The sequence below is a fragment of the Stegastes partitus genome, unplaced genomic scaffold (assembly GCF_000690725.1).
Source record: "Stegastes partitus isolate 25-593 unplaced genomic scaffold, Stegastes_partitus-1.0.2 Scaffold472, whole genome shotgun sequence".
Taxonomy (NCBI): Eukaryota; Metazoa; Chordata; class Actinopteri; family Pomacentridae; genus Stegastes; species Stegastes partitus.
In genome coordinates this window covers 74,452-98,070 of record NW_007578203.1, presented here as the reverse complement: position 1 = coordinate 98,070, position 23,619 = coordinate 74,452, and the positions used below count along the sequence as shown (strand labels likewise).

Here is a 23,619-nt window from a genome sequence, read left to right as displayed (position 1 = left end):
TAATAAATTATGCATCGAACATCACATATTGATGGTTGGCAGTGAAAGATTATCTGAACGTGGAGATTTTTTTTTCTCTGCAGACTGGGTTCCCTGAGGTAATCAGAGGTTTTTTTTTTTTTTTAGGTGCTACTTAAAGGGAGGAGCCTCTGGCACTGCGTTTGAGAGTCTTCTTTTATGCCTCTTTACATGTCTTGATATTATGTGAAAGCTACCTGAACCCAGAGAATACAAACATTACTGCCTTAGTACAATAAAAAAAAAAAAACATATTTCCTTTCTTCAAGGAAGGTTGTCAAAATGTGGCATGTCCTTGACATTCCTTCTTCATCACAATCCTCTCTTCCTTAGTTGCTTCTTCAGGTGGAATACCAAAGTAAACAGTATATAGTTTTCTTAACTTTAGTTCTCTGAATGCAAGTGGAGCCCTCAGACCAGGCTTATTCTCCCCATTCTTTGCATTTTTCACATCTGAAAATGCTTGAATGAGCTTATTCACCGCTGTGGGTCTGCACTAGCGTTGGATAGCACTGATGCAACTCCTCATCAAAAACATGCCAGAGGAGGTTAAGTTGTTACCAGGCATATACTGCATTTTCAAGAAGAGCCCACAGTCGGCATTAAATTCTGATTGAGTCTAATAAATCAGTCGGGAAGGGGGGGATGCGCCGGCCCTGGCCAAAAACTAGAGGTCATACAGCACATAGAGTCTATCAGTACTGTAAAACTGTCACATAGGAAGTCTCCAACCCGCTGATATACGGAGCTCAGCGCAGACATGCCTGTTGCACCGCTGGCCTGCAACAATTTCCTCCACTATGTGGGCTTGTCCATCACAGGGCTATTTCTTTATTTCTACATAGCACAGTGTTGCTCCAAAGGGATCGTCCAGCTAAGATCTAACAGCGCGTCGTATCCCTACAAGCCTGTTAGTTCAGTACACATTAATAAACAATCCCCTCGTGTTTGTATTGAATAGTACAGCGGTGTGACAGCTAAGCGGAGAGGAAAGATGATTTGGACAGCTGAGGAAGGCTCTTAAAATGGGCTATTTCTTCCTGGAGGCTATGAAGACGCCGGGTCATTGGGAAGATTGACATTTTCGACAGGTTCCCCAGTGGCAGCCGAACACTCAGGAGAACTTCTTTGTCTTTTTGCTTGAGGGCAGTTCATACCTAACAGACATATCCGCTGCCACCTGTGGCCAAGGCCACGACACAGCCTACAGGAGCTGTAACATAGAGGTGAAACTGCTCAGTTTGTCTTGCAGAGGCATATATATAAAAAAAAAAAAAAACAAGTCAGGGATGATGTCCAAGCTGGTAGCCTTAACCTCCTGTCTTAATACCTTCACACAATCTTAAATTTCTTTATCCTACCGGGTGCACTGACTTAACAGATGTAGGATATGAGTATGAGCCCACATCTGAGCTGCTTTTTCCTCTCCTTCCGCTATCTGTGTGCTCCTGTTTTCAGAATCTACTTTGCTATGAGGAACAACAACAACCTACCACACTGAAAACTGCTCCTTTTGCAGAGGTTTTGAACAGCGTAGTAATCCAGCCCGCCGTTTGTTTTCGGTGAATTATCCATTTTAATGACACTGTTCGCCTACCTGCATGCAAATGTTCCACCAAAACAATTCCTCCTTTCACTGTTTTGAGGGAACATTGAGGCCGTATATTTCACTTAGCTCTGCCCAAATGTCTTATTCGGTACCTTAAGCAAAGTTTGCAGAGACTGGAATTTGATGAAGAAGGAAAATCTGTATTCACAAATATAGATATTAAGGAATATTCAGCAGTATGATGTTGCACATGAACAGTTTGAACTTTGACATTATGTGCTGGTGCATGGAAAGGTATTAAAGTCCATGCATTCCCCCCCTCCCACAAACCTGCAGCTAAATAACAGTATGGGTTTTGTGCTCGGTGTGAAATGCGAAATATTAGTACAGAACTTTCAGATACACAATGAAGTAGTGTAGACATTCCTCCTGGTGCAGTGCAGGAAAGAAAGTCTGCCTTTGACTGCCGGTGTTGAGGTGTAATTCTCTCCTTAACATTTCAAGTTCAGTTGTGTGGGAGGCTTGTTATTCATGCAGATGTCACAAAAAGGCTCCTTCTCTCTCTTTCTCTCTCCCTATCTCTCTGTCTCTCTCTCTCTCTTTCTCTGTATGTCTCCGCTGCCCTAATTCCTCGGCAACTGCTGCTGCTGCAGTGGGCTCATTCTGTTGGCAGTCCGTGTCTCATTGTTGCTACTTCTTTAACACCTACATAATGTATTTCATTAGAACGTGCTGTCAGTCGCCGTCCGTTCCACTCCATCCCATCACTCAGACTCGTTTTTTTTTTAATGTATTTGTTTATTTTTATTTATTTATTTAGCTTTGGTACCATCTTCCTCTGTCTCTTGTCTGTGTTTCTTTCTCTGCCGGGAATTCAATTATCCCGGCTGTTGTTTTATGATGTTGTCATGACATCCGATGACGGATTCATTATCTCATCTCCTGCCATGACAGGATAGTAACATCAGGGCTGTTCTTTTTCTACACTTCTGCGGTGTGCATGCAGTTTTACTGGCTGTGTAGACTGTGTAATTGTTTGTCAGCGAAGATTTTATACTTAGGGGTAGCTTGCTTTCCTGCTTAATTAAAAGATGTTAAGGAAAATGAACAAACCGGAGGTTGTGAGGTGGCAGAATAATACAGAAATTTCGATAATGTTTTTTATAAATGTGAATTAATCAACAGTGAGATAAAGAGAAATCTCCTGATGAGCAACGCTGACTTGAAGTTTAGTCTTTGTTATGGAGAAAGAATACATAAATTATTGTAATATATATTAAAAAATATTCTGGTGAATTAATTTTGCATATGTTTGGTGAAGAAGTGGAACTCAAATGAAAGCCATGGGATTTATTTGCACAGCAACTTGTGTGTGTGTGTGTGTGTGTGTGTGTGTTTTTTTTTTTATGAAAGGGCAGGTTCTTGGGTGACAGGAAGGTTGGCACACTGTGGTTGGCGAAAATGTTGCGAGAACACTGTGGCTCTGTTTTAATATGGAAAGTATTAACCTCTGCTGGGGCTATAAAAAGGTCGCAGACTGACGCTGACTCCGGTCTGTTTGATCTCTGTCTTTTTCTGGCCTTGTTAAAAATTGCACAAAAACCTGAAAAGAAAAGAATTTAATTTAGCACGGCACGATATGCTAATTCACAGACTGTGTGCCTTTCCCTTCATTATGTACATTCTTTAATAACACTCTCTGTGTTGCAGGAAATGAGTTTGGCCATCCTGAGTGGCTGGATTTCCCCAGAGAGGGCAACAATCAGAGTTACCACTATGCCCGCCGGCAGTTTAACCTAGTGGATATGGATCACCTCCGCTACTGTCAGCTCTATGCCTTTGACCGGGACATGAACCGCACCGAAGACAAGTACGGCTGGCTGGCAGCCCCACCTGTAAGGACATCACACGCACTCCCCGTACAGTAGGCTTTATATAGAAACTCTCAATGACAAAATCTCACAGCACCATTTTTTAATCACAACACAGAATATTTAATAACTCCTTGTATCTGAGCCAGTTGTTCAGCCAGAATAAATTCACTCTCAGGACACCGTCTTTACATACCTGTACAGTTTTCCCCGTCTCCATTCTGGAAATGTCTTGTTTCTCTGGCTGCTGTCAGGTCCAACAGTAATAGATTTTACTCTCATCCTTCAGCTTCTGTCTTTCCCTGCAATTGAAGGAGAGGAATTGGGAGGAGAAAAAAAAAATGTTTTTCTCTTGAGGGGCTGGTAGCAAAGTAATGGGATAATGCAAATGGAGAGTGTGGCTAAATTGACAGGGATTAGAAGTGAGGGTGTGTAATTGATTCAAAAATGCCCACCCTCACATCCCTGGGAATCAGTCCTCAGATTAAAGCTACTTCACCTTGTTATGTTACACTCTGACCTGAGTATTTCTCCTTGACAGACAAATGCAGCAGAGTGGGGGAAAAATATCAGAGAGCATAATTAGAGACATGCCTTGTTTACAGGGATAATCTCTGCACATTGGTCTAGCAGTCAAAAGTGTGTTTTGACGTACTGGAGGCTCCTTCGCCCTGTGGTACTAGATGAGACAGAGCTTTGGAGGTAAGGCAAAGGGAAAAACATAGCCTGGCTGATTCCTGCATTGCCTTTTGGGGGAAACGGGAGGGAAAGCTGATCCCAACGGATGCTACTGGCAGCGAAGACGAATACATTTGGCACCAGTGCTGACCTGCTATACACAGGATGCTGTTTTTCTTTCTTACTTGCTCGTTTTCTGTGCTTTTAATGTGAAAATATATAGAAGACGAACTCGACAGTGTAACCTCAAGACATCATCGAATTGTGTTCTCTCTGTGAAATATAACATCAAATCATGTGTAAAATAATTCTGTAAGATTATACAGGGACAGGTCGCTATGATCCAGCTCAGGGATCATATCTTAACATGGAGCCTTTTTACTAAAACCTCTGAAAAGCACATTTTGTTAGAGAGTGTAACACCAAATTAGCTTGTTTTTGATCACTTAAGAAATTGCCAAGTGATTATTCTGTTCTTATCAGGGCGGTTTTAACAGATTGCTGTTACGTCGAGATCACTAAAGACGAGCGCCTAACGAGCTTTCAAATGATCCTTAAGCACAAAAGTACATCATGATCTCAAGGAAACAAAATTCAGAAGGTCACATCAACACTTGTCCTCTACATGCTGTACAATTCTGGGCTGTCCTCGACAAAAGTTCACATTTGTCATAGAAACATTGTAAAATTTCATCCGTCCGTCCAGCACTGATCTCCTAGATCTCACTGTGAGACGCATCTACTGACAGCAGATTGACCGATTAGGAGAGTGACAGCAGTGTATGTCTTAATGTCTTAATATGTGGTTCCGCAAACCTTCCATTCGAAACACGGGATAAAATGACAGCGAATATATTGTCGGAACGTGTCGTGAATGGAGCAGATGGGTGACGTGACATCATAGCGCTGACATGCCTCAAAACTGACGTTGTCACAGTCCAACACTGATTGCGTTTTATCATACACACACGTTTTGAATTTAAATGTTGTAAGGCTGCCGTTCTCATTCTGTGTCTGTAGGCTTTTAGTCCAGATTTTTGCACAGTAATATATCTGTACGTATACTGTTACATATGATTTAATCAGCCAGTGTGCTGTTAGAGAACCCACGACAATCAGACATTATCTTTAAAAAGGTGGCTTCAAGGCAGGCACATGAAACAAAATAGTAAACATACAACCACCAGGTTTATTCAGTCACTAGAGCTGCTTCTATTAGCTTTAAAATGCTGCAGCAAACACACCAAATGTTCTGCTGTTGGCTGCAAAAGTGAACACAAGAGTCTTTGTGCACTACCCGCATCTGAGAAACTGATAACCCAGTGAGTTTATTTTTTGTTTATCAACAAACAAACAAATGAAAAATTATACACATAAAATTAAGGTAAAGATTAAAAGGTAACACTTTATAATAACTATCTGTTATAACTAGTTAATAGGTCATTTGTAAACTGTTAATTAGTGAGTTATTAACCACTTGTTAAGTGTTTGTTAATAGTTTGTTGATGATTTATAACGATGCCTTACAGATAGTTAATATACCATTTACAAACTGTTAGTTAATGAGTTATAAATGACTTGTTAACTAAAAGTGTTACCCTTTTTTTTTTTTTTTAAGTCTTGCTATAGGGAGTTTAGGATTCCTGAGATTTTGGGGGTTTTCTTGTACATTTTTGTTGGGTCAGAACTTTAGTTGAAAATTATATTAGGTTCATTTCCATAGTTACTATCACTGCAGGATATTGCAGCCTTATATTTAAATCAGTTAGGTTCAACCCCATAATGAGTAATACTGCAGGGTGTTAGTCTTATTGTGTATTAAGCTCAGGTGAAATAGGTTTTGATATAATTTTTGTTGGATTTAGTCCTTGATAAGTAAATTACTGAGTTAAATTCATACCATAAATAGCACTATAGGGTCTTAATGACAGCTTTGAATTTGGCTGTATTTAAATGTTAAATTACTGCTTAGAAAGAAAGTTAGAAGCAATAGAAAGAGACAGAGAGTCTTCTTCCTGACAGCAGCAGCTCAGCTGTATTTGAAGCTACAGACACTGAAACAGTCTATTTAATACAAGACTGAAGTTATACAGTCATGTTGAAGTGAATCATTTTTGTGTTTTGTTTTTTCTTTCTTAGCTGAGAGGCATTCTGGAAAGATATGAAACTTAAATTAATTTGCTGACAATGGGCACAATATGGGACCTTTAACATACACTTAAGATATTAGTTAAGTGGTGTGTCGACCAGACTAGAGCAAGAGATAATAAATGAGTTTCAGCGGTTTCTGTAGCTGACCCTGTGTTCCAGTCTCTGTGCACAGAAGCAGCTAAGACAAAAAAAAATAAAAAAAATCTTATTCATGAACGGATACAATATCACAGAAGTACTTTGTAGAACATCACTCACCGATAACGGCAATGACTGTTCAGAGATTCTGCTCTAACAACCAGATGAGTCTGAATCCTCTGTTGAGCTTATCAATGACATTGCCAAGGTAATTGTGCTTAGTCGGAGTATTCTACAGCTCAGCTAGTTCAATATTTCACTGTGGTGGGAGGATCCAAGGACGTTTTGTAGTGAGAACGAGATGCAGAAGATGATCCGTCAGATGTTCTCCTTGCTGTCCCAGGTGTAATTGATCTAAGCAAAAAAAAAAGAAACATGCAGGGACTTTGCTTAAAAGTGTGATTTGGGGCATTCTTCTTTGAAGGTGTAAAGCTGTGAGCTTCAAAAGGCCAAACTATGGACATGAACTGATGCTCCTGGTGTTGCAGAGATGGCATCACTTGAGGCGTACCACTGCAGCATCAGTGGCAATAAAACCTTAAGTCTGTCCTTATTTATTGAGTAAAGCTGTCTGTGTTCCAGTGGCCATTATTTGATTCAGTCACATAGCTTTCCTTGAGCAAACCCTAGACGAGAAGTGAAATCATTATTTGTCTCTTCTTTTCCAGCAGCTGGTTACATCTTTAAATGTATTTTCAAATTTTTTTTGCCCACAGCAACACCAACGTTTAAATCCATTTTTTTCGGCAAACTGCGCTGGGTGCACCTGCAGCTGATTTAGTGGAAGTTCCAGTGAAGAAAAGAAGCAGAGTGGGGGGGATTGCAGTTGGTCGAAATATTGGATTTCAACACTGGTTTTGCAAAAATATTCTCATTCAGACTGCTGACTTCACAAATAGGGATTTACCCTCCGCTCATTGCCTGGCAAAGTTTTTTCTCAGAACAGTTTGAGGTCAGTGTGATGCTGCAGGCGGTGACAGAAGCAGAAAACTTTACAGACTCCGGGCCTAATATCAAACAGGAATACATTTCTTTCACATCAGGCAGCCATATGTTTGCATCTTAAGAAGGTATTTTTCTCGCCGCACAATTGAAAAGTTTTTCGATTCTCATTTGGATTTTTTCTGACAAGCATCAGCAGATTCTGAATATAATCAGAATAAATTTATGATAGCAACCAAGTTATTTGATTGCATTTACATTTATTTATTTATTTATTTATAAGTAAAATTGGACATTTACTGTATATGCTTATTTGGTCGCAGCTTAATGGATGCAGGTTAAATTTGCCGTCCGGCGCTAACCGGCCAGAGGAACTTGGCATTACTTCAGATTTGCGGAGTTCTCGCGTAGAAATGGACTTGGTAAAAAAAAAAAAAAAAAGACTCCAGACTGTCAGCTCATTTCTTAACCTCCATCCTCTCTGCTGGTCCGGTTGCAGGGGTGCTTATCTTCTCGTTCAGCCGTGAATATGCTGCCCTGAAATTGGCTTGGGGAACATGGCACTAAAAATAGGGGGTTGGGTGACATTGATAATCTCTGCTAATGACACGTTAACAGTAGCTCGCTCCACAGGAGAGTGGCGGCTTTATCATGTGCAGCTGTCTAAAGCTGACAGTGTCTGCCTCGCGCTATCCCGGGCCGCTGCTCTCCGCTGATGAGTGCCACCTGTAATTTGATGTGCGAGTGTTTCTCAGTCTGTTTGGAAATGTGTCGTCCACTGATATATTGCGCCCCATTATGACTCTCTAAATCCGAGATGAGAAAGGTAATGACTATTCATGAAGAAATGCTTTATTAGCTTTTCTTTTCTCTCTCTCTTTTTTTTCTCCCCGCAGGCCTATGTCAGTGCCAAGCATGAAGACGACAAGGTCATTGTGTTTGACAGGGCAAATGTGGTCTTTATCTTCAACTTCCACCCCAGTAAGAGCTTCCAGGCCTACAGGGTGGGTGTAGAAGTTCCAGGAAAGTATCCTTTTAGTTCTCATATGTCCTGTCACTGCTCGTTTCTTAAAAAATCTTCAGACACCGGCTTTCCTCTTGTCACACCACAGTGCACACTCGAAGTGCCTCTGAGAGTAATGATGTCCTTGTTAGTTAGTTCTTTACAACTTTGTTACTTTCTATACAGTAATGCGACCGAGTCTGAAGTGTCAGTATTTCAACCAAGACAGTAAATGTCTATTAAAAAGGGAGCCTGAAATGAAGGAGCTGCGAAACACATGATCCGCACTGCGCAGCTGGATTTTTAAAGCTCACAGTGAGAACATGACCTTGTTTTTGGAAGGAGTTTGCCTCTGCAGCGTTTTGGGAGCGTGAGGTAAAGTATGTCAACAGCTAGTTGGTTACAGACATTAGTTTTTTACACAGTAGATCAATTTTCTTAACACCTGGTTGTCCTGTATATTTTCAGGGAGTATTACAAGTAAGTTTCTAGTGAAGCAAACAACCACATTTCATTCAGATCAGCTGTTACTTACTAACTTTATGGGACTGAGGGTTTGACTGGCAGTAATCTGTGCTCGAGTCAGACATGTCCACCCAGTGAATTTATACCAGGTGATGGATATAAACAAGAAAACAACCAAAAAACTGAATTTCTTAGGACACCCAAATGAGTACTTCAGAACATGTCAGCATCAATGTATGTCAGCTGTTCAGAGAATTTGCAATTTTATCACATCAGCTCACAGGAGTGACACATCTCGTAGAGTCCCACCTCGTCCTCTGTCTCTCAAACGTGTTTGTGCTACAGGTGTCAACTAACAAATGCGAAACGTCCAAGAAACACTACAGAACATTATATTACCAACGTGTCAGATCTCCAACATATATATATATATAAAAAGAACTCTGCAACTCTCAACCGCATCACTTCTGCATGAGTTTCATAATCATTTATTCCTGTCAGTGGGTGAATAGGTGAGATGGGGGAAGTTTACATCCAGCTATGTCACCTATAATCTTCACTACTGGCTCTTGATATGAAGTTGAGGGCTTGACATTGCCGTAAATAAAACTCCCACTAGTACAGTAACTTTGTTAGGTCATTGAGAATGATTAAATTCACCTTTGAGAAGATTCCAGACTATGAAGCGTATCAGGGATCCAAACGCTGTCAGACTTGTTAAAAAGTAAAGGTTACTTGTAAAGACCCGCAGCTTTAATGGCAGTGTTTTCTTCTGAAGCTGCTACTTCTGTGATATAATTTTAGCAGTCAGTGTTGAGAGGAATATGAGTCAGTTGTTTATAGTAGTGTTGTTATGCTATTAGAGAGAAATAACAGCAGAGCCCAGTGATTCAGAAAGCATTCTCTTTAGCGGCATTGGCTGTCAGGAATTTAATGAGTCCCACAGTTGTGATTACAGCAGGCTTAATGATCAGGCATGTGAAGGGGGACAGGAAGCTGACAGATTTGTATTTATTATAACGGACATCAATCCCTTATGGGGCTCGGCGTGGCTCACGCCGACGGATTCCCGGCTGGGCGCGACGCTGCGTTGCTTTTTCAGCTACGACTTAAATAATGCGGTGGTGAGTGGACGTGCGGACCAAATTGGGTAGCTTCCTCTGGGTGCCAGCGGTTCAAATCATTACATGTGGACAAGTCGGTCTCAATTGTGATGATTCGATCGGCTGACAAAGAGGGCATTAAACAGGAGTGATTCCTCTGCGTTTAGTGTTTTTGTTTTATTTAGATGGATAAGTGGTTGCCTCTGGCTGACTAATAAAATAGTAATAACTCTGTCAAAATACCGTTAAATATCAAAAATGAAAACAGATTCAGATGATGTTGTTATATTAGCCAAGTCAGACGTTATTAGGCTATTAACTGGCTGTTTTCATCCAGTAGGGACCTCCTCCACCTTCCAGTTGGCTCAGTAGACACTTAAGATCCTTGAGAAACAGAATATAACCCTGATAACGTAGGTGACCCCTTCACCCAAATCCAAGCATCACCAGACAGGCCCGTAGGTATGACAATGATCTGTGATGATAACAGCCAATTAATACGCTGATGACATCTCAATCGGATGCATTAACAAGCAAAATCATTCCCTGATTATTACATCTTTGCCAATTATATTATATAGTTAGATAGATTGATTAGTACAATGGATAAAAAAACCCAAACGGAACATTTTTAATATCCATTTTCCATTGTGGCATTAAAAGTGAACAGTGAGACAGAACAATAATCTGGTTTAATTGATGATTTAAAAGCCAATAGAAGGAACTCTTCATCTTTTAGTATCATGCGTTAATTGTAAGCTTGTCTGATGTGCAATAATTGTACGTTCTGCCTCGTGGTTTGGGCTCTGCCTTGATGGGGTGAGTCTTGGGCAAAGCACTAATAGCCTTGCTGCACGGTGTCTGTAACATCGTTTTTGAGGGTTTATTTTCATTTAGATGGAACCACATCTTTTCCTCCTGGTGCTTCTTTTGATGTTTAAGGAGAGGCCTCAGACACTGGGTGGGTTGAGAGGAAATGCAAATAAATGTGAGGGCAAAGCTCTGGCTGTCATTATACAGAGAGGCGGTAAACACATAAAGGCAAATGTGCTGTGTGTGTGTGTGTGTGAGGAAGGTAAATGCGCCGTGTGTATGAAGAGATGCAGATCCTCCGATGGGAATGTGTGCAGAGGATCCAATTAGGGGAGAAGACAGATGAAAGTGCCACTCAGAGGCAGAGGAGGTAAACAAGACAAGCTCAAAGAGTCCAAAAGTGCTTTTTCATTACACTCAGCTGTCATATACTTAAACTTTATTCTACCTGTGTGAGGGTCAGGGATGTCACAGTGGAACCCCACACCACTGCTCTATCTGGGAATGATAGCTCGATGCGGCTGACCATGCTGTTGAAAACTGATACAATACGGGGTGTCATTTCCTTTGGCAATGTGGCAAATACCATATTATATCGTTGGGTGTCCCTCTCGTGCAACAAAAAGCACAATTAAGCTACCTTTTGTTGCCCTCTGTCACATGTTGGACGCCTGCATGTTGGATCAAGGGATGATTTTCTCTGATTGTTCCCTCTATAATTATCTATTACGCAATTAAGTCTCGCGGCAGTGCTGTTCGAAGAGGAGTAGCTACCGCTGCACAACTCCTTAATGCTTAATTAAGGATATAGTTGTCAATATAGCGGCGGAAGGAATCCACAGTTGCCGCAGTACAGATGTGTTACAACTAAATAACTGCTGTGGTTTTAGTCTCGGGAATATAATGTAGAACTGAAATCCTCCCGTCTTAACAACTCAACTGCAGTATAGTTATTTCTCAGTCCCAGTTAGTTGGATGCTCACTGACTGTTTGGCCTCTTCATATTTTTAGACAGGCTTTTCTGTTGCTTCTCATTGTCCTCTTTTTAATATGTTTTTTCTCTCTGTGTGTGTCTCTCTCTCTCCATGAGAAGAGACGGTAAAGCCAAGCACCTCACCCAAAAGTGTTGGCCATTAAAATGCAGTCAACGTCAGCTTTTAGACAGGCACTCAAACCATCAGTGTTTTTTATTATTTTTCTCTCTGACTCGTGGTGGACACATTCTTCAGGCAGTGGTCTTTATCTGGCTGGTTAGAGTATTTGAAATCCCAGTTGGATCCCGTCATGAAAGCTGTACCTGTCAGGGCAGATTGGTCTTTGATTTACACTGTGCCAATAGGCAGTTGCGATTGTGTCAGGTCATCATTCTCCTTTTCTGTCTGAGCTGTTCCTGGATTGCCATTTGGAATAATTCAGCTGCAAGTGCAGTGACACTAACTAACTGGAATTTAGATCAAAAACACGCGCCGCTGTGCATAGGTAAAAGGCAGCGCGGTCTGATGTTATCTATAATGTTCGAGATAAGGTTTGGGGGGGAAAAAGGGAAATATGCATCTGTTTTTGTTAACGCAACCCTCCGCGGTGAGCAGCTGTGAGATAAATAAAGACGGACTACATTTCTATCCTCTGCGTCGTTTTCCATTAGGTTGTAACACGATCAGATATCATCCGCAGACGTCGTCATCAGTTCAGAGGCTTAATCTGCGATTCCAAATTCTATCAAGTGCTGCAGACAAATAGAGGAGCTGCTTCAGTTCAGTTATTAAAGCAAAATTCAGTTCTTATTTTTTGTAGTTTTTGCCCATCATTCCTCTCGATTATGATAACATTGTACTCAGCGAAGTAATTCCTGACTTCTGGAAATAGGCTGGCATTATTAAAAGTGATGAGGCAAGAAGCACAGAGATAATCAGACAGGTTGTGAACACGCCAAACATTTGGCCAAATTATCCACCGCTTTATTTGTAGGTAAAATAAACTACGGCCCAATTTGCATCCCTCCGCAGCCTTTTAGCACCCGGTGTGAAAATGTGCCACAACCGTCTCAAGCAGATAATCAGACCCGCCGTAAATCAAGCGGTTACTGGGTGCAGAACTAATAATCTGGAGCTCACCGTACCAGAGGACGACACAACATGCTTTGTTTGTGAAACGCGTCATTGGAAGTGTTCAAACAGTTGAAATAGACAGTCAAACCCACATCCCATCAATAAAATCCGACTGAGAAAAGAAATTTAAGCAGAGAGCTGTAGGTAATAACTTCTCATTATGCAGGAAAACTCTTTGCACAAAACTCTGGCAAGTGCAGCACAGTAGGTCAAAGTCACTCCAGGAACTGAGTCTATTAGCTGTAATGGATATTTATAAATTGTATTTTATAGCTTATGATCATACATTTTAAATGGCTTGTTAGTTTGTTTGAAATGTGTCTGATCATTTGACTGCTCCCGTTTCAAGTTCAACGTTGCGTAACTATTGAGCCCTCTGGAGCAACTAGTCTGTACAAATTCATCGCCGCACGTTGTTTTTTTTTTTTGCACAGAATTTCAAAAATAACTGAAGGTTAATCACCACGTTAAAGGTCAATCTGGATGCCTTGGAAATGAAACAAATAAATGAATACAGTAGAAGCAAAACATAGCTGAAAGCTGTTAAAAACTATTTTTAGTTGTCATGCATGATGATGGATTTTAATTATAAGAAAAAGGTGTTTCTTTTATTTCTTTTCGTTATACATGAATACTCTTTAAAGGTCCAGCTTTGCATGGCTTGCTGCCGGTTGGCTCGACCCCTTCTCTTATTCTTTTACAAACAGAAACCACTTGTGCCATTTCTTCCACTCTGATGTAACTTACACCGTCTGAGCAGAAAGCAGAGGTAAAGTTGCCACTGAAAAGGCTCGATCCAGTATTTAGAATGCTTACAAGGCCGTGCCACATTCTTCAGATGTGCACACATCTCGCTCAGGTCTTGTTTACCCACGCCAGGCTGCTATTACTTTCATAAAGCCTGGCGAGAGAAAAAAAAAAAAAACGACAAGCTGATGGAGAAACTAAGTGGTGGCTTGGTCTGCAATCGTGGTCATGGCAAGATTGTTTTCAGGTCATCAATGACTCTAATCATCAAGCTTCGGCCTGGAATCGTATCTTTCTGCTCATTGGGCAAAATTGATTGTGTTCTTTAATCTTCCCCTTTATTCACAAAGGCTCTATCGATTACAATACTTTACAGCTGAACTGCAAGCTGTTGTTGCAGCCGTCTGTAGCCACTAACAAAGACGTAATCGCTCAAAGCCTCCAACTACCAATTTGTGCTGGTCCTCACTTCCTTGCAGAGAAGTTTGCCAGGGAACTGTGAATTACTGTAACTATGCCTCATTTCCCAGCACACTCGGTGCCACAGACAGACACACACACAAACGGCGTTCGCAGAATCCAGGAAGGATCACGGCAGCTGTCTAAATCGCCTTTGAAACACATGGGATATTTACAGTTGCCACACATTTTGTATGCGCGGTTAGAATTAGTTTACGTAAAGATTTTTTATTATTTGCATTAGCAGAACGAAGCTTTGAAATCACATCATATAGTTTCCCAGGAGCATTGGGGAGAGTATTAGCATATTCTTCCAGTAGGTACAGTAAAAAAAAAAGAACCTGCACGGTGAAATGAGTTTGTTCTGTCAATAAGCCGCCGTAGTGGAGGAGGGGAGCTTCCTCCTCAGCAGAAACAATGCAGAGATGCGGAGCTTCTTTTTAATCATCACTATCAAAGAAGACAAGCAGGCAGCAAAAGCAGAATTTCCCCGGCTCTGGGGCAGAATGAAGCAGCGTTTGAGGATCACACTCAAACCCCGGAATGTCGCCTATGGGGAGATAAGGTGATTATTCAGCCAGCCAATTAGGAGGTTGTTTGCATGCCTGCCCTTCTCTCTTGGCGTTAGTTACAGCACCTATCCTTATTGCCACCGACCCTGGGAGAGTGGCACGGGCAAGGCTCAAGTTTCCCTGTGGGGGACATTTTGGGATGAGAAATATATATATTTATGTACATACTTGTCAAAGTGCACTTTCTTGCATTTTAAATCTGGCTTTTAAAGTGTCTCAAATATTTTCTCTGACATTAATAACAGCCCTGTAACTTGCACTGACACCCATCCTTTTTGTTTTTTTTGCCAAGCAACAAGATGGGAACCGTGCTTATGTCAAGCAGTTTTAAGAAAAGCAAAAAAAATAATTTGTCTAAAAGTCTCCTTGAAGAACAGTTTCGGCAAAAAAAAAAAAGTTTGTGGAGCTCTTTCCGTACAATTTACCTATCACATTAGACAGTATTCTACATTTCCCTTTGAAGGGCATGATTCCTTATGTAATTGATTTGATCATGCACTTTCATAAAAAGGTGAACATATTCCCATCCCATATGCCCTCACTGGGGCATATGGGATGATTTACATATTATGTTTCATGCTGGGTCTTTCCATCTTGAACACGCATATTTCATGAGAACCTGATTATAGAAACTGCCATCAGTCAGCTCTTTAATGTGCGAGCATCCTTGTTTAAAAGCACAGTGGAGAGATTGAAGAAAAAGTGCCGGGAAGCTGGATTGTGTTAGTATTCAAACCCTCATCCACACGTGGAGTTAGTACATACAGCTTTCCTTTTACATAGTTAACATGGGGTTTTTTGGGTTATTTAACTAAGTGCAGCAAAGAACCACAGCCCCTAAACGTTTTCTAAGATATTCAGTTTTATGCACATCACAACGATAAAACCGTTTTTGTATGATCCACAGAAGTGATTCAGTGTTTGGCTACAGTCAGACCTGAACATGTGATCCCTACCGGTAGGTTTAAGAGGGTGAATGCCATCTATTGTTGGTTATTCAGATCAATTTGTAGTGATTTGCTCTATATTTGACATGAATAAGTCTTTTCCCTTGTCAAGTTGTTAAACAAGAAAATATGAACAAGTCCTGGAGGAGGAGAGAATAATCTTTATCATCTTTTGTGTGTGTGTGTGTATCTGGTGTCACTCATTTGGATCACTTTTTTGATTAAACTTGTTATTTATGCAGTGAATTAGATAAATTAGACAGGCAGGCTGGATGGTTGGGCCATGGCTGAATCACTTTTCTATTTATGCTAATTTCAGGCAGCATTCTCTTTGTCTGTTTGGGCTCCGCACTGTCACTTCGCAGCGCTGTGAGGTGGAGATGCATGCTGATGGATGTGAGGATTTCAATGAGTATAAACCAGCTGAGCGCCGCTAAAACCGAGCCTGCAACGCAAAAGCGCCGCTGATAAAACCTCCTCCAGCGCTTTCTAATGTCTTCGATCTCATAAGCCAGTTTCCCACTGCTATTGTGCCTTAACCTCAATCTTTTGTCAGATACAAAATCAAGCTGGATTCAGATATGCATCATTATGGGGGTCACGGACGGCTGGACCACAGCACCGAGTTCTTCACAGAGGCCCAGCCCTTCAACGGCCGCTCCAACTCCATACTGGTAAATATTTTCAACATTACACTTTTGACTCATCAAAGGTCATCTTTTGTTGAATGTCATCGAGCCGTAGGTTTCGAGGATACTTCAATTGTAAATCCAGGGCTGTTGTAGTCGAGTTCTGGTCTCTAACAGCACTGCGCTGTATCGCCGTCCCCTTTCTGCATACTAATTCTAGAGGTTGTTGTACATTCACAATGAGAAAGTGACAAAATTAAGCACACTCCAAAATGTCAGCATGCATACTAAACGATTGTTGAGTGGTGCTGTTGATGGACACTATTGTCCCACAATGCAATGCACATATGTAGGGCTAATGGAGGAGTTGCTCACAGCTGAAACACATCAAAAGAAGTTGTGGGCGGTGATGAGACAGCTCCAGAAATAATGAAGGATTAAAACTTTGGACAAATATTTTTCTTTCTCTTTGTTGTTTCCAATTTTATTTTGCCTGTAGCACTACAAAGTGGCTTGTCTAGCATCATTTCCTATTAGCACAAAAATATATTATAAAACATGCTTTTTTTTTTCATTTGTACTAACTTCTATCAAAGTGGTCGCATACATCTGTGGTGTTCTTATAGTCTGTGACTTTAGGGAGTAGCTTTGTTAGACATAAACAGTGTGTTAGCTGCTACACTGCTGTCGTTAGGTTATTAGTTTGACCAGGGTATTTTTACCCCACTATGACATTCCCTAGTATATTCCTTAGTGGTTCAAATGTCACCTCCTGTTGAAGAAAACTGGTCCCCGATATATTTCTTCTCTTTGCAGCAACGTTGACAAAGCAAAGTTCCTCAAACATGTAAAGCTGATCTGCATTAATCAGGTGGATATTCGTGGTTTTGCACCAGTTAAAGGTTGTAATTTTTTTGCAAGGACATTTTGTACCCGCTCGCAGCAGATACAAAATGTGATGAAATAGCTGCCAGTGTATTAATGTTTTGTCCTTTTTATGTTCCATGTTTGATTCCACAAATCAATTTAATTAGCCTGAAATGGAGTTTGTAGCAAGAGGATCTTTTAATACCATTCTAATTAGGTTTAAGTGTGTTGGCATGAAAGAAGGCTGCTTGTTCTGGCAAAGAGCCACCATCTCCCTGGTCTGGGACTCTCAGCTTAACGGCTGCACTATAATTTAGCGTTTTCTTCATTAATGTGATTACCTTTTAATACGAAATCAAGAAAATGATCAAATGTGACTGTACTGTTCAAAAAGAAAAGTTTAGATCTTTCTGTCGGGAGATGGTTTCGTTGTTCACGCTCTCCTTAGTGTCAGGGTTTGTTTGCGAATATCACATTTGACATCTGTGCGCTTTACTCCTCTCATGCTGGCTGTTATCCTGGAGTCATGGAGCATTATGTGAATGTGATACCTACAGCTCTTTCAGATTCTCCAACAAACAATGTGCATTATTCATCGCGTTAGAACTTACCTTTTGATGTGCATGCCTCTTAAGCTTGCACGGCGTCATGGAGGGGAGGGAGAAAAAAAAAAAGTATATCTGGGAGAAAGAACCGCCGGGCTTCCATCATGAAGACTGCTTAAGGCTAATAGCATGAAATAGGTCTGTCCTTGAAATATAGAAGGAAACACTGATATGCATTTTAAGCAGAGTGCTTGAGGAGCTTCCTCATGTTTGCCTCTTTATTTATTTTTTCTTGATGTGATTTTTTTTTTTCTTGATTAAAATGCTGAAAGCCAATAAGATGTTTATGAATAAGGTCAGGGATGAATTACTGAGGTTCGCCGCAGATACCCAAACACACCCGGCTGATTGCGCGCGCTGGATCTTCTGTTAACGAATCCAATTAACGCACAAGGACAATGACGTCCGTGAAGTGGTCTGCACAGTTATCGTCTCCTTTCTGCGGTTGTTCAGTTTGTTTAGTAAATTAATAAACATCTCGAGGCAGCGCTGAAGCAGTTTCAGGTTGCGCCGGAGTTGACACAGCACCTGATGAGGTGTTTGTTTTTCTGAACTCAACTTGAACCTCCAGCAGATCAATACGGAAAGTGTTGCAGTTAATGGATAGAGGATATTACTCTATATTAAGAGATGGACGGAGCACTTTAATGCATCAAAAATGCGTTTCGCAAAGCTCACACTCCTATTGAGAGCATCAATTCAGCGTTATTTAAGATTCTGTCGACCCCTGTTTAAAAGCCTCTTCCTCTTTCATGCAGACAGTGATCCTCCGTCGTATTAGCTTAGGTTTCATCAGTTGAGGACACAAATTCCACAATCTCTTAAATCTTTTCTAACTCTTATTAATTCAAACACCGCTGCTTCACCCGTGTCCCTCTCGGCCAAAATGTGAAGTTTAGTTAACAAGTCATCTGCTAATTTTGGCGCCATCGCGTATTAATGGGGAATGAAAGGAAATGAGAGGAACGGAGTTGGCAAGGAGGGAGGAACGAGGCTAGTGGCACACACTGTGTCTCCTTTAAAGACTTCTTCGTAGAGATTGCACATTAAGACTGTGGTCTTGCATAAAGATGCTTTTTCTCCTCCTCCTCCTCCTCCTCCTCACTCCTACCTGGTTATGACAAGGATAATCAGACAAGATCCTCTGCGGGGGCTGTGAAAGGTGCCCACACCGTCCATGTTTTATTTAACAACTTTTGCTTTCAAAGTCTGCGCAAACTTCGTTTCTTCTGTCTTTTTAATGGGTCTGTCGGTTCTCCAGCTTCCTCGTTACTGAGTGATAATAAACTCTCATATCCTCCAAGAGCGCATCACACCTTAGACTGGGGATGCACGTAATTGGATGAAGCCGGCGGAGTCGGGAGCGTCCCGGTGGCTGTGGCAAAAACCGTGTAACTGTTGTGCCCCGTGTTTACAAATCTTATCATGGGCTCTTGGCATCTGACACCTCTTCAGTCCTTACAGTCGTGTCATTTTCTACATTATGAAAAAAATCAATAAAGCAAAAAAAAAAAAAAAAAAAACCGTCCCCACCGCCGCAAAACAAACAAACCAAAAATAAGAGAAAATCCTATTTGAAGTGTCACAGATGGTAAACAGAGTATGCAAGAGAATGCTGCTTATCACGGTTGTTACTGCCAGTAATTGAAATGATTTACGTCACTGATTGAACTTTGTCCTTATAGCAAACACATATGCTGCATCTGTTCCACAAATAAGGGACCATACGTAGAAAGTTATGGCTTATTGTTGGGTAATAAAACATACTTTAATTTATAAGAATAACCTTTAGGATGACAGATTGTGGGGGGGAAGGATCCCTTTTGCTGTTGTCTCTCTTTTATCCTCAGTTACAATTAGTGGGGAGTTTTTTTAAAAAATTGAATTATCAATACAGCAGTTCTAAATGTTAATGGAGCTCTCACAGTTGTAAAACCTTTACAAATGGTGACTTATTAGGAAGTGATATTCAAAGTTTAATAATAGTAATTGTAAATTAAAACAAATTGTTTTTTTTTTTTATAGTTACTGTTACGTAAAATAATTTATTTTAAGTACTAGTTGTGCCTAAAAGGTAGTAGTGAAGTTGCTAGTGTGCACTCAGCTCCAGACGGTTAGTGTGAGTGTTTGACAGAGTTCGGTTCTCTTATGGCTCTGGGGTAGAAGCTGTTTGTCCGTGTTCGATGGACCTGAAGTGTCAGAAGGAAATTACTAATAGTGAAATCTTCCACTGAGATATTTACATGTAACACGACGTCTTTCAGATAAAAACTGTGTATGTACGTGGCCCTAATGCGTGATTAATCCCTACATGGACTACGAACGATAACAATATATGTGGACTGAACCGAACTCATTTACTGAAACAGAAATGACTGTGCAAGCGGGGATAAAATGGGATGAGATACAGCTATACTAAAAAGGCGAGGTTGCTGGAGAAATGACATTTAAACGTCTTGGCAAAGAGTCGGCCTAGCAACGGGATGCGGGGCATTTCCAGATGTGCTGTCCAAGCTCTTCCGCAGAAGCACAAAGAAACAGGCGAGAGCGAGGACCAGAATCGCGGAGATCGGCCAAGGAAGCCGAGTGCAGCAGGTGAAGGACGCATTAAGCCGACTTCCCTTCAAAACTGGAATATGTGCGGCGCTACCATCAGCTCACAACTGGCATGAAGCTGCGGTGCTCTGGTTCACCCATCTGCAATTCAGAGAAGTCTGGTTAGAAGTGATATTTAGGTAGGATGTGAAGCCAAAAAGCCATTCCTCTGATTTGGAAACAAAGCCAAGGAGGTCACTCACCTGTGCGCAGAAACACAAGATGTGGGATGCAGAAAAATGGCAAATTGAAATATGTGGCTCTAACAGCAGAAGGCAGTTTGTCCACCGAAGGGGCTAGAAATCGCTGGAATGAGGAGCGCCCCCAGGCAACAGTGAAGGATGGCGAAGGTTCTTAACAGGTTTGGGGGGGCTGCAGTTTTGCAAATGGAGTCGGGGATTTGGTTAGAATTAATCGTCTCCACAATGCTTACGTTCTTATCCCTCCCACAATTCCATTAAGGAGTTATATTCGGACTTATAGGGCGCTGTCTTCAGAGGCTGGAGGAATAAGGTGTCCTGTAGGAGATGGTTTGGCCCCCACAGAGCTCTGATCATGAAGTCAGTCTGGGATTACATGAAGAGACGAGAAACAACTGAGGAGAGAGCCCACATCCACAGAAGAACTGTGGCACATAAAAGAACATAGAAAAAAAAAATGAAGTTTGGAAAAATGGTGGTGTTTTAAAAGGCAAAGGGTGGCTCACACCAAATATCGAATTCACTTTTCTTTTTGGTGTTGTTTTCTGTATGATCTTATTTTGTCTTTAAAAGAGTTCTTCAAAAGTTCCTAAAACTTTGTACTGTGCATATTTAGCATTAATTGTAAAACGTCTTCTTTTTAATGTGACAGATTTACAACGATAACCGCATTGTTTTGTGTGTCGTTTTGTTTGATTGCCATGTGGGGTTTGCTTGTAGTAACAGAAGAATCAGAGCTCGGCTTTGTTTAATTTTATCCCTTGCCATGAAGTCAAATTTTAAAAAAAAAATCAAAAGATATGAAATGTGCTGTTCTCTTTATGTGGATAAAAAAAAAAAAAACGTTGCAGCTTTCTTTCGTCTAAGCGATCTGACAGCTTGATATCCTCAGCAGGGCCTTTTTACGAGAATCTCATACATCAAGAACTAGGTCTACCGCTGCTGAACGATTACCATTTATTCATTTAGCGAGACAAAAACTTAAATTGTCGGCGAGACTAAAAATTCCCCAAGTGAGAAAACTTATTTCGGGTTACCCTCCCGCCGTACATATCGCATGTACAGTTTTGTTTGAGCGTTACAATGTCAAAAAAATGTAATGCCAAAAAGTGCTGATGAATAATTAGCTGCTTCAAAACCTTTTGATAAACTTTGCATGCATCAAAGAGGTTGTCTCCTTTGACAGTTTCACAAAAAGAAATTAAGCTGAAGTGAGGAAGGGAAAGGAAGTGAGAGGAACGTAGCGAGCTCGCGACAAATGATCAAAAGACGTACATTGTCATCAGTGAGATCTAAGGCCCGACGCTGATGAGGAAGTGAGAACTAACCGAGTACAACTGTGACAGGACGTAGAGGACCTGTCTCGCACTTTTACATGCACAAATAAATCATAGGCACATAAACAGTATCGGTAAATCCACATTGTTTGAAGCATGCATTCACTTGTAATCGTGAATACAATCCTTCGTATTGGCATCTTTTTTGAATGTGATTTTTAATTTTTGTTTGTTGTATAAATCATCCTGTAAACTCGGAGCAGAAAAGCAGAATTCAGCACAATGAACTTACTTCCACAAAGTTTTTCAATTTTTTTTTACAGGGGCTTAATGTTCAGGTTCATTTTGTTGCAGTGCAGAGTTATTAGTCATGCCAGCTTTGTGATTGATTACAACTGAAATCTCATAATAATATTCAATAAATAGGGTGTTGATAGGTGAAGCGCTGATATTGATGCAACAGCCTTTCAGAAGTAACGCTGTTTTCATGTAACGTTCACACTTCCACTGAGAATTATGGCCGACAAAAACAAATCTCAGGCTGCAAACAGAACCAGACAGAATCCTTTAATGAAGTCTTCGGCTCAGTTCACCATCCAGGTCAGGTGTGTGTTGTTACCCGGTCAGATCCTTGGTTTTTTGCCTAAAGTACAACCTACATGTGCAGAAGTGCTTACAGGGAGTTGATACGTGTTAAGTGAGTAATGGAGCCAAACAGGAACATGTCTGGAGAGTTAAAGTGCACTGATAGTCAGGCAGTGCTCTGGCGAGCAGCTGGGGTCTGGAGCCAGAGTGGATGATATATTCCTGCGAAGCACCTCATGAATCCTTTATCAGTGTGTTTGAACATTGATCAGATTGAGTATCAGCCCAAAGGCTGGACTCTGCTCTTCAAGGGAGTACAAAATCTGAATTCTCACATGTGATCACGATACGAGGCAATACAAGAACATCCATGAGACAAAAGAAGTCAGGAAAAGGACAAACAGCAGTGGCTAACTTTCTGATAGTACAGCATTCGACAAACAAACTGCTTGTCTTCGTTCTCATCTCGTTTTGTTTTGCACCCCTGATATTAACACTCGGAATAAATTGTTAGATCGTGTTCTGTTGTGCAGAAACTGGTGCTGCATCTGACTGCTAGCGCTGAGCTGTTGTCTAGATATGAAATGGTGCTTATGAGTGTCAGTGAAGTGGTAAACACCTACTCCATATGACTAATCAGAAAGCAGCAGAGGCTTTGTGGACATATTCAGACAAACCCCATCAGATTCTCAAGACCAGTATTGTTGTTTGGTGAACGCTGCCTTTGCAAAAACTTGTGCTCGGCAAGATTTATACCTGACATTATGCCTGAGAAATCCGTATGAATATTGAATGGCTGGATGTGTGACCTGTGGATTGATGATTCATAAGGAAAGCAGGTCTGTGAAGTCAAAAGACAAGAGAGATCAGCAGAGTGATCAGTGAAGATGTGCCTGAGTAACCATGGAATGTGCAGAACTTCAGCCACCAGCCCTGTGCATCCAACACCGGCTACTAACTGATAGTTGATGTCAAAAAACTAATTTCCTCCTCACATTATTTGGGCAAATTTTAGGACAGGACCCCAAACAGTAGAAAATGCCACACTGTTGTGCTTCTTTTTGGATCTCCTAATGAACCAAGCTTTACATTTTAATAGGTGATAAGTTCTCTGACAATATTTTACTCCTCTGAATGTGATATATCACAGTAAGAAATACTCTCCTTAAGTCAGAATGAATGAATGACACTGGCTATCGATGTTAAGTTAAAAAAAAATCAGCCAGGTGTGATCATTGGGTTGACCTACTGTCTTGACAGTCAGCATGGTGGCTGTGTTGATGCTAATTCAACATCT

The 23,619-nt window shown here is 41.0% G+C and overlaps 1 protein-coding gene across 1 annotated transcript in view; it reads left to right on the top strand.

Moving 5' to 3' along the window:
- gbe1b (glucan (1,4-alpha-), branching enzyme 1b) overlaps positions 1-23,619 on the top strand; it is a 74,781-nt gene that overhangs the window by 48,343 nt on the left and 2,819 nt on the right. The window contains exons 13-15 of the mRNA XM_008286831.1: positions 3,278-3,462; positions 8,244-8,374; positions 16,121-16,238. Of these exons, the coding sequence (XP_008285053.1) occupies positions 3,278-3,462; positions 8,244-8,374; positions 16,121-16,238 (434 nt within the window). The remainder of the gene's footprint in view (positions 1-3,277; positions 3,463-8,243; positions 8,375-16,120; positions 16,239-23,619) is intronic.